The following is an 11,529-nucleotide window of genomic DNA, read 5'->3' as shown; positions in this document are numbered from 1 at the left end:
AGTTGTTTTTTCAGAACTAAAAAGCATCATAATATTATATTGAGAGAATATAATGTCTCAGATTGTACAAATAACAGCATTCAGGAGCTGTAGGATCTTGATTTTGAAGATACATCCTGATGACAAAAAATTCCAAAAAGAGCATCAGTCATAAACAAAACCATGTATATATGCGACACATACAAGACCAATTCAGATATGAAGAACTAGATCATAGATACTGCTAGGCATCATATATCACAACCTGTTTAGATTTTAGAAACAAGAGATGAAAAGGAAAAAAAAACCATGGAAAATTCAGCATCAAATACCACTCTAGTTGTTATTGTTCAAGTGATTCAGTAATTATAAACATGAAACAAAATGATACATTAATTGACTTTATAATTTGAAATAAACATTATGTTGAGCCAAATAAAATGACCCAGAGTAGATATTACTCAAATTGTTATTCGTTATTGTTCAAGTGATGCATTTATTAATAACATTATAATTTCTGAGAAGGATTGAACTTTAACGCTTTCCTATCTTGTCAGATAAAATGCAAAATCACTTGGGAGGTTCGTGATAAACAGTCACATTTTTTTAAAAACAAACCGATTTGATTGAGGACCTCATGCAAGCGGCGACTAAAGAAATTCCAAAACTATTCCCCACACAGTGGTGCACATGCGATTTAGAACCCACATGTGAGCCGCCTTATTTCCTCAATGAACTTATCCATGTTATTGTAAGACGATCCTCCTTTTTCCACCGCTCTGACCGATGCATCTCTCAGCTCGCCAATTCTCTTCCTTATTCGCCTCCCTTCCTCCCCTCTCATCAATCTCCTCACCGTGTCTGCCACGTGTTCTCTCTTCGCGACTTCCTTCATTGCCATTCCAATCTTCCATACTTCGCTAACAAATCTCCTATTGGTTGGTTGCTCTGAAAAGAAGGGCCACGATATCATGGGCACGCCCGCACATATGCTCTCCAACGTAGAATTCCATCCGCTGTGGGTCAGAAATCCTCCGACCGAAGGATGTGAGAGCACTTTCATCTGAGGCGCCCACCTCACGAAGAAGCTTCTGTACTTCACCTTCTCCAAAAAATCACAAGGCAGCGCAGCGGTCTGACCACGAATCAGATCAGGACGAATAGCCCACAGGAAGGGCTGCCTGCTTGCCTCCAACCCCCACGCGAATTCTAAGACTTCCTCCTCCGACATAACAGAGACGCTTCCAAAGCAAACATAAATAACAGAGCAAGGCTCCTGACTGTCCAGCCATTTGACGCAGCCAGTTTCTTCAGTCCACATGCTTGCAGAGACATCAGATATTGTATCATCTCCACATTGTGCCTGTAGAACAAGAGGACCTATAGTATACAAGGCAGGAAGTCTGTTCCGTAGTGCATCGAGTATAGGACCATCAAGCTCATCAAATGTATTAAGTATTACCAAGTCGGCTTCTAGAGTGGCCTGTGCTTGAATTTTGTTAAATTCAAATATGTAATAATAATTAGAATTCTCTGTAAGTAGTAGAGAACTGGGCAGATCTTTGACACGCAACGGGGGCATTCCAGGAATGCAGGTGATTAGTTCTTCCTTGTATCCATTTGTCAAACACTTCTCATCTGCAGCAGCAAGCAATGCCATAATTCAAAGTTAGTTCTGTGTTAATCTACTGACTAGGGTAGGGTTAGTCAATATATAAATATATATACCTTTTAGAGGAATATAACCATTGTCGACGAGAAGAGGCATGAAGAAATAAGTGGAGAAACCACAAGCACTGTGCGTCCAGAAGGCCACTCTGGGAATTCCAAGCTTCCTGGCGGTCTTCTGCGGGAAAGAAAGCAATCCGTCGGAAACAATACAGGTGAGAGGAGGAACAACACCCTGTGTTTGCAAATGCTTCATTTCGTCAATCAGCTTGTCGAAATACAGAGGGACGTTATCAGTCAACGACTGACATAGCTCGGGTAATTTGGAGGTTCGGACATGCTCCGCAGGCAGGCCATCCGGAATAGTCTCGAATCTAAAGTCGGGCCGAGGTTTAACAGAATCGACTGATCCAGATCTGAGAAGGCGCTGTTGTATGTATTCAGTATTTACAAAAGTAATATAAAATCCTCGAGCATACAAGACTTTGGCAAGTTGCATCATGGCCTGAATATGACCCTGAGCGGGGAAAGGAAACATAAGAGCATGAGGTCGTCCATTGACAAGCGCCATGCTAATGGCAGAGAAGCTGTGTAAAGCAACAACAACACAAAAAACAGTGGTAAGCCCAACATGATGAGGGTGATACTGATATATACACACACAAAATCTGAAATTGCGGACCACGTGAGATTTGCTCTGCTGGATCTGCCTGGTAATGATCGTATAACTTGCCGAACAAGAAAACTATGCCGACCATCTTTCTTTTAACGTTTTCCAATTTGAAAACTTCTAAAGTTTCGTTGACTATATAGATAGTGGTTTGTCTTTTAACGACATAAAAAGCCGACAGCCTGTCCGTAACAGACCACGAATCCAATGGGCAGGACGAAACTGATGATACTGCAGCTTAAGCTTAAAATTCATAGCTTAGTTTAAAAAAACCCACAAATTGATTAGGAAAATAATAGAAAGTTTGGTAAGATTATGATAAAATTTGGTAGAAAATTTTGAAAATTTGGGTTATAGTTATCGAGTTTTAAGATTTTGGGTGTTTATAAATTTTTGATGGTACTGAATCTATTTCCACGGATACTCCAAAATTCTGATTTCTGTTCGAATACTCCAAGATTCTGATTTTTTGAATTTTTTTATTGACCAGAAAAAGATTCTGATTTTTTGAATTTTTTTTACTGACCAGAAAACTACGGTCCAGGCGATTTTGTGAGATCGGTAGCCAAAAATTCTGTTCCAAGTCAGGAAGAATCATAGAACAATATGGACCAGCACGGTTAACGTGGATACGTTTCAAGATTTAAGCAGTATCATCATAAATGATGGACTTTAAGCATCCGTATCCCATGCTTTTTAGCCTGGAACCTGCAAAGGAACATGTCGGGTTATTGCTCGGAAATTCAAAAGTACCGTGTTTCTTGACTGGTCCATTTAATTTTTGCCAACAAACACGTACTAGATACGGACGATCCTCTTTGGATTTCCAAAATATAGTGGGCCAAAAAGATCGGGAAAATTAAAGGCGTGGGGATTGACAAACTTAGAAAGGTTGATAATGAAACGAAGTCACAAAAGACAAGTAGGAAATCAAATTGTCAGCGACTCCCTACAGAGCTGATAAAACTGTCAGCGACTCCCAACAGAGCTGATGTTCTTTGAGAACGGGCTTCAGACTGGTGGATATAGTGTCTAACCGCGTGGTATAATTGTTCTATGTTTTGGCTTAACCGCGTGGTATAATTGTTCTCTGTTTTGGCTTAACCTCGTGGTATAATTGTTCTATGTTTTGGCTTTATGGTATACTTTTCTGGGTATAATTATATATTTAAGCAGTGAAGTTTTTAAAATTTTAAAATATAATTTAAAGGGGAAAATTTATAATTTTATTAAAGAGCCAAAATTTCAAAAATCAAAAATCAAAATTTAGACTATTTAGATTAAAATATTTCACAATTATCTTTTAAGATTTAGAACACACTTGATATCAAGACAATAGCAGAGTAGAGTAGATCCAAAGGAGTCCGTGAATAAGTGGGAAAGATATTTAAATTTTGGGAGAGATTTTTTTTTATTTTTATTTATTTATTTATTATTTTATAATAAAAAAAATAGGGCTTTAATTTAAGTGACAAGTTTTTTTTCGGCCTGGAGTATGCTGTAAAACTGTTTCTGGTTGGCTAAGAGCTCGTCTTCCTCAGACGTAAGGAAACAGGTTAACGGCCCAAGACCCAGAGGCATCTGGCAGGAGTGAAAGCCTGCTCCCTTACGGACCACCAGCGGGTTATTACAGGTGGCGTGGTTTTCCTTGATAACAGTGATGAGTCAAACCGACATTCGCGGATAGCAGCGAGAGATGGCTGTCCTCACTGTTGGTTAGACACCTGAGTTTGATAGGTTTTGCCACCTTCGGAAAAAAAAAAAGTGACAAGTTTTTAATTAAATTAGAAAATATTATATTAAAAAAATTTGCAATATAACTAAATAATTAGTGGTAAATAATTAGTTGCAATGTTAAATATAGAATAAGTAAATTTCGTAAGTCATAAATAGTGTTTGTAAGGATAAAAAATTGGATCCTTTACAACTACATTGTTTAAAAGAAAAATCAATATTTATTAGTTTTTTCTTGCTCTAAGTTGGAAGGGAGAGAGCTATAATGTTCCATGTTCATGTATTTTAAATATTTAATATAATGTCTCTCTCCATTAAGATCCACCGAAACATAATTGATTAACATCGTATTGAAAAATATTGTATTAAAAAAGTTGTAACATGACTAAACAATTAGAATACAATTACTATAACTATGATGATAGTTCTAACATAAAATTAGTAGGTCTCATATGTCACAAACGAGAGCTTGCATAGGTGAAAAAATTAAAACATCTAAAAAGGTTCTTGCAAGTATATTATTTAAAAAAAAAAATTAATAATCTCTCTTTTCTTTTTTCTTTTTTTTTACTTTAGGTTAAAGGGGACAGAAGGGACAGAGTTATGGTGTTCAATCTCTATCTTTTTAACCCTTAATATATTATTTTATTAAAATTTATTAAAATATAATTGATTAATATATTATTAAAAAATATTATATTAAAAAAATATGTAGTATAATTAAATATCTAGAATATAATCATTATAAGTAGGGTAGTTATAAAAATATTTAATATTTTAATAGGTTTTATTGTTTTATGTTGGAAGAGAGAGTTCAATGTTCCTTTCTTTTAATATTTAATGTATTATCTCGTTCTCTTTCAAACCTACTTGAACATAATTGATTTACATCTTATTTTAATAGTTTTATCTTCACCTGTGTTCGAAAGCAGAGAATTATGACATTGAATGTTCTTGTCTTTTAACATTTAAAGTGTTGTCTCCTCCTCCTTAAAAACCAAAACAACATAATTGATTGATATTTTAATATTTTTTTCTTATCCTGTGTTCGAAAGGAGAGAATTATGACATTGAATGTTTATGTCTTTTAACATTTAATGTATTTTCTCTTACTACTTAAAATTCGCTAGAACATAATTGATTGACATCCTACTATTTGAAGTTGTAGAGTTAGATCCTTTATTAAGATTAATGAAGTCCTATATTTCTTAATATCTTGCATTTAATATTTTTTCTAGGCATTTAATTTTCTCATTTTGTTGAACCACATCATTCATAATTGATGTATTTTGCGAAGTGAATTAATATTCGTTTTCATGGATCTTGGAGGTCACCAATAAAAGAGAGGATTTATTGCATTGTATGAGCTCTTCATGCCTTTAGAGAACCTTTTGAAATTCATGAGCTTCCTTATAGCTCATTAATGCTACAGAAAGAGTAAAGGTGGTTGGAGATGACAAAGTTGTGAGATGCAAACCATCACAAAGTTGCCCCAAGATTGTCTTGAATCTAACATGTAGAATGGCCCCCTTGCTCCATAAACCAAACAAAAAAGCTACCAAGGTGTTAGATGTCCATAGATTTTGAAAATCATAAATGAAAGGTCAATTGTGGCAAAAGCCAAATAGAACGACCGAAGCATCAGAATGGTTTATGTAAATAAAACTTAGAGAGCTAGAGGGATGAATACAAAAAAAAAGAGCCGATGAAAAGTTACTAGGAAATTGTAGAATAAATGAAGCAAAAAGACCACATGTTGAGCACAAATAGATTCTAAGAACTTGAGCACAAGAATAGCTACCCATTGAAAATACATTGATGTTAAATCCTTCAAATAAAATTCGAATATATGAACACGAGATCAAGGTTAACTCTTACCAAGTAAAATCCACACTAAATGGCCTTGCTCCATCTGATAATTCTCACTTCTTCCTCATGCTACCTTATTACCCCACCTTGTTGAGAAAAAAAACCACGCCTATGGGTTCAATAGACATCATAGAGTTTGATTTGACCATGTAAGTGGGAGTTGTGATTGTCCTTTTGGATCCCGACACCCTACTTGAGGCCTAATATGGATGGTATTGAGACAAGTAGTGGTTAAAGGTGATGTAACATGTATTTTCATATTTGTAACCTTAGGGACTTAGGGAATCACATAATGATACCACCCCACAATTTTTCTGTAAAGGCCATTGATTAAGGGAATCCACCTCATTAGTCAGGGAATTAACTTGGAAGTTGAGCTCTCTCAAGTCTTAGAAGCATAAGACATTGTGTAGGATGATGACCTCTTTATGAATTTGAGAATTGATTTTGAAACTATCGATTTAATAATTACACTTGAATCTTCTATGACAATCAATGACTTTATTCTAAATTTCTTAGCTAGAGAAAGATCTTGGTAAAGAGCATAAGCCTTAGCTTGGTTGTTTATGGACTTTCCTAGGCTCAAATAAAAATTGTTTTCAATTTTCCCTTAAAACTTAATACGATTCCCATAGCATTTGATACCCTTTAATTCAAGTAACAAATTAATAAGGATTTTTAAAAAATATTAAAAAATTATTTCTAAAATAAATAAGATAAAATTATACCTTAAATCTAATTCATTTAAAAAATTATAACTTTAAATTAAATTGCTATTAAGAAAAATTTTATTTAAAAAAAATTGATTTTATTTATTTATTAATTGATTTTATTTTATTTCGTATAATTTAAATCAACAAAATTTTTATTAGCTTATTTTATTTTAAAACCATCCAATTTATTATACTTAAAAAAAATTGAATTACCTCACTCATCAGATTAATTTGTAAGTTTATTAACTCCTCAACTTAACGACCATCGTTCAAAATATCCATGGAAATAACTATGTAAAGCTTTTTAATACTAGGAAAGTGCCATGAATATTACAAGCTGAAATTCGAAATTCGATTACTTGATGTAGTTGTGTTAAATGGTGTTGGTGAAAAAATTAAACCAATTTGATAGGCAAGAAAATTGAAACTCTTTTATCTCTTGGTGCTTGATGGTAGTAAGATAATACATCGGAGGACCTCACGGTGCTGGATGGTAGTAAGATAATATATTGGAGGAGGTTTCATATAGTAGGAAAGGATCACATTAATAATCGTACTTTGAATTTGGGAAAAACATTAATTCACATTTTCATTAAATCAAGCATGCCCTTTACCATTAAATACGAGGTTGCCCTTTCTGATCAAATTTAAACCAGCAATGTAAACATGGAAGAAGTGAAAAAGAATTGAATATCATTCATTATTTCTAAGAAGTTATAAAAATTTTAGATTTCAAAAATATCATGCTCTTGTATTCATTTTGATACATAGACTTAGATTTTTATCTAATATGTAAATAGTAAAATTATCTAATGTGTAAATATTGAAATCTATCATGTTATTGGTAAGCTAAATACTTTTATTATTAATAGAAGATAACATATCATTATATTATTGGTAAGTTAAATATTTTTGTTATTAATAGAAGATAACATATATTTTAAGTTTTTGTTTACTTTTGGTTTATTGCTAGGGAAATTAAATTATTAGCGAAACAAGAGGTTATTAGTGAAAATAATTTTCGAGTGCAATGACAAATCAAACTTAATAGAAAATTGTCATATATATTAAAGGACAACAAAATTACTAACTAGATACATCAAAATCGCTTAAACAACTCTTTGAGCAACTAAAAACAAAAGTAACCAAGAGTGCATGAGCATAATAGTAACCAAGAAGAAATGGAAGCATCCACCTCAATGACCACTAGCACATTTGGGTTGTTTTGGTTAGGACCAGGATGAGGAGCAACACCAGCTTCTATGTATGCCATCTGATCATTCATATCCATGAATTAAAACTAAATATCATCCAACACTAAGAGAATCTAATCCTTGGCATCATGCTTGTTAAGCAATACTTTGTTAAGGAGAGACTATATATGCTAGAATAAATTAACCATGTACAAATATTGGTTTTGGAAACCACAAGTGTGCCCCACATCAAGCACCTAAGTTGTAGCCACTGCAAACACTTCTAACTCTGACAAACATGCCTACTCACCTACTACCCCATCCTCTACTTCCCACAACTCATCTTGAATTTTGAGGGGAGTCTGTTCATGGTAAATACGAGTCGTTGTCTCAACTCACAAATAATGATGATAATGAAATCATCATTACTTGCACAATCAAATTGATTTAAGGTGGAATTATTACTATATGCATTTAATCAATTTTAGCAATAATGACAATATTGAGATAATGTGTTTACTTTTAACAGTGGGTTTTTTCTTTTTCCTTTTCTTTTTTTCTTAGAGAGAGAAGTGTTGTTCCAGGAAATGTTCCTAAGACAAGGAGCTACTGCTCCACAAATATTTCCCTAGATCCATCAAATGGTGTGTCACAAAGTGTATGAATTTCCAAGAATAAAGAAAGTAGATACATAAACATTCTATCTAATAAGCCATAAAAATGCATACATGATCCCCTACAGGCTAGTGAAGATCATGGAATCTAAAGACGACATTGGAGATCTTGCTTCTACTTGAGAACACTGCTCCTAACTGCTCTAAGCCAACCCCTACACATAAGTACTGACAAATAATCTTAAACTATTTTGCAATTATCTTTTAAATTTTTTAACACACTTGGTATCAAGAGGATAAAATTTAATAAAATTTAGAACACACTCGAGATTTTTTATTTTAGAAAATTTTGTTTTAAATTCATTTAAATTATTTTGCAATTGTCTTTTAAGATTTAGAATACACTTGATATAAAGAAGATAAAATTTAGACTTGAATTTTTTTAATTTTATAAAAGTTTGTTTCAATGTTTTGATTTAAGTTATAAGTGTTCCTATAAGATTTAGAACACACTTGATATTAAGAAGATAAAATTTAGACTTCAGATTTTTTTAATTTTATAAAATTTTGTTTTAATGTTTTGATTTAAGTTATAAGTGTTTGTTATTTGAATTAGAAATATTATATTAAAAAAAGTTGTAATATAACTATATACTTACTATAGTTCTAAAATTTTATATAAAATTGGTCAATTTTATGTGTTGCAAAAAAAGGTTTGCAAGGTTAGAAAATTTAAAAACATTCAAAATTTTCTCTTATAAATATATGGTTTAAAAGAAAATTTAATATTTTAATAGTTTTTTCTTGCTATATATTAGAAGGGAGAGAATTATAGTATTCAATGTTCATGTCTTTTAACATTTAATTTATTGTCTCCTCTTCATTAAAATCTACAAGGTACAAGATTTAGTTGGTGCATAAGATGGTATAAGAACAATTGGAGAAGAGTCAAGCCAAGTACAAGGTGAGACATGACAAGAATCATGTTGACCACAACTTCTAGGTGGGAGATCAAGTTTGGCTATATATGGCAAGGAAATACTTCAAGGTGAAGATAAAAATCTCAAGCCAATCAAATATGATCCTTTCAAAATCTTGGAGATGATTGGTAATAATTCTTTCCGATTAGATTTTCCATCGTACATCAATTTTTTGTTGTTGTTGTTGTGAATATGGAAAATCTGAAATTATATGAGCCTCCTATGATTAAATATCAAGGAGAAAATTAATATTTAATCATAGGGGGCTCATATAATCTCAGGTTTTCCACATTCACAACAACAAAAAATTTCATGTATGGTGGCAAATCTAATCGGAAAGAATTATTACCAATCTTCTCCAAGATTTTGAAAGGACCATATTTGATTAGCTTGAGACTTTTACCTTCACCTTGAAGTATTTCCTTGATGATATATAGCCAAACTTGATCTCCCACCTGGAAGTTGTGGTCAATATGATGCTTGTCATGTCTCACCTTGTATTTGGCCTGACTCTTCTCCAATTGTTCTTGTACCATATGATGCGCCAATTGAATCTTGTACGTTGTAGATTTTAATGAAAAGAAGAGAATAAATTAAATGTTAAAAGATATGAACATTGAATACTATCATTCTCTCCCTTCTAATATATAGCAAGAAAAAACTATTAAAATATTAAATTTTCTTTTAAACCATATATTTGTAAGAGAAAATTTTGGATGTTTTTAAATTTTCTAACCTTACAAACTTTCTTTTGTGACACATAAAATTGACCAATTTTATATAAAATTTTAGAACTATAGTAAATATATAATTATATTACCACTTTTTTTAATATAATATTTTCTAATACAATTAACAAACACTTATAACTTAAATCAAAACGTAAAAACAAGATTTTATAAAATTAAAAAATCATACTAGAAGATATTATATTAAAAAAAGTTGTAACATAACTAAATGACTAAACAACTAGAATACAATTACTATAACCATGATTAAAATAGTTCTTGCAAGTATATTATTTAAAAATTACATTTAATATTTTTTTTCTTAATCTAGGTTGAAAGGGAGAGAGTTATGGTGTTCAATCTTCATGTCTTTTAATACTTAATGTACTATAACCTCTCTCTCAAAATCTACTAAAATATAATTGATTAATATATTACTAGAAATATTATATTGAAAAAATTTGTAATTTAACTAAATAACTAGAATATAATTACAATAACTAGGATAGTTCTAAAGTTAAAGATGTTATATGTTACAAAATATAGTTTGCAAAGATTGAAATTATAAAACTAGGTTGAAAGGGAGAGAGTTATTGTGTCCAATCTTCATGTCTTCTAATACTTAATGTACTATAACCTCTCTCTCAAAATCTGCTAAAATATAATTGATTAATATATTACTAGAAATATTATATTGAAAAAATTTGTAATTTAACTAAATAACTAGAATATAATTACAATAACTAGGATAATTCTAAAGTTAAAGATGTTATATGTTACAAAATATAGTTTGAAGTTAAAGATGTTATATGTTACAAAATATAGTTTGCAAAGATTGAAATTATAAAACACATCCCCAAAGAAATCCTTGCAAGTATATTGTTTAAAAAATATTTAATATTTTAATAGTTTTTTTTGTCATAGGTTAGAATGGAGAGAATTATGAAGTTCAATGTTCCATTTTTTTAACAATTAATTAATGTATTGTCCGTTCTTTCCTAAAATCCACTTGAACATAATTGATTAACATCTTATTTTAATAAGTATATCTTGTCTTGTGTCTGAAAAGAGAGAATTATGAAAAACCATTTGAACATAATTGATTAATATTTTATTTTAATACTTTTATCTTGTCCTGTGTTTGAAAGGAGAGAATTATGATATTGAATGTTCATGTATTAAGATTTAATGTGTTGTCTCTTCCTCTTTAAAATCCAAAACAACATAATTGATTGATATTTTAATAGTTTTTTTTTTGTTTTATGTTCGAAAGGAGAGAATTATAGCGTTTAATGTTCATGTTTTTTAACTTTTAATGTATTTTTTCCTCTTGCTCAAAATTTGCTAGAGCATTATTAATTGACATCCTACTACTTGAAGT

The 11,529-nt window shown here is 31.4% G+C and overlaps 1 protein-coding gene across 2 annotated transcripts; it reads right to left on the bottom strand.

Annotated features, from left to right (window-relative positions):
• Positions 1 to 436: 436 nt before the first annotated feature.
• LOC149208900 (7-deoxyloganetin glucosyltransferase-like) lies at positions 437 to 2,250 on the bottom strand. Of its 2 annotated transcripts, XM_089396203.1 has the most exons (3): positions 1,708 to 2,250; positions 1,411 to 1,617; positions 437 to 1,359 (listed from the first exon to the last, which is right to left on the bottom strand). In XM_089396203.1, exons 1-3 carry the CDS (start codon positions 2,216 to 2,218, stop codon positions 677 to 679), a joined length of 1,401 nt encoding a protein of 466 aa, XP_089252329.1. In that variant the 5' UTR covers positions 2,219 to 2,250; the 3' UTR covers positions 437 to 676. The 2 variants fall into 2 exon arrangements, with proteins under 2 accessions (XP_089252329.1, XP_089252328.1); XM_089396202.1 differs by having other exon boundaries at positions 437 to 1,617.
• Positions 2,251 to 11,529: the final 9,279 nt, after the last annotated feature.

This window comes from Pinus tabuliformis, chromosome 1_2 (assembly GCF_031772625.1).
Source record: "Pinus tabuliformis cultivar Carrire ecotype Pingquan chromosome 1_2, CPIR1, whole genome shotgun sequence".
NCBI classification, from domain to species: Eukaryota; Viridiplantae; Streptophyta; class Pinopsida; order Pinales; family Pinaceae; genus Pinus; species Pinus tabuliformis.
The sequence above is the reverse complement of the archived record's forward strand: the minus strand, read 5'-3'. Positions and strand labels throughout refer to the sequence as shown.

Bases quoted from the DNA above. Each gene is read 5' to 3' on its own strand.
- LOC149208900 (XM_089396202.1), bottom strand. From the start codon at position 2,218: ATGGCGCTTGTCAATGGACGACCTCATGCTCTTATGTTTCCTTTCCCC. The intron at 1,618-1,707 runs GTATATATATTT...TTGCTGCTGCAG, and splicing joins TGGTTATATTCCTCTAAAAG to ATGAGAAGTGTTTGACAAAT.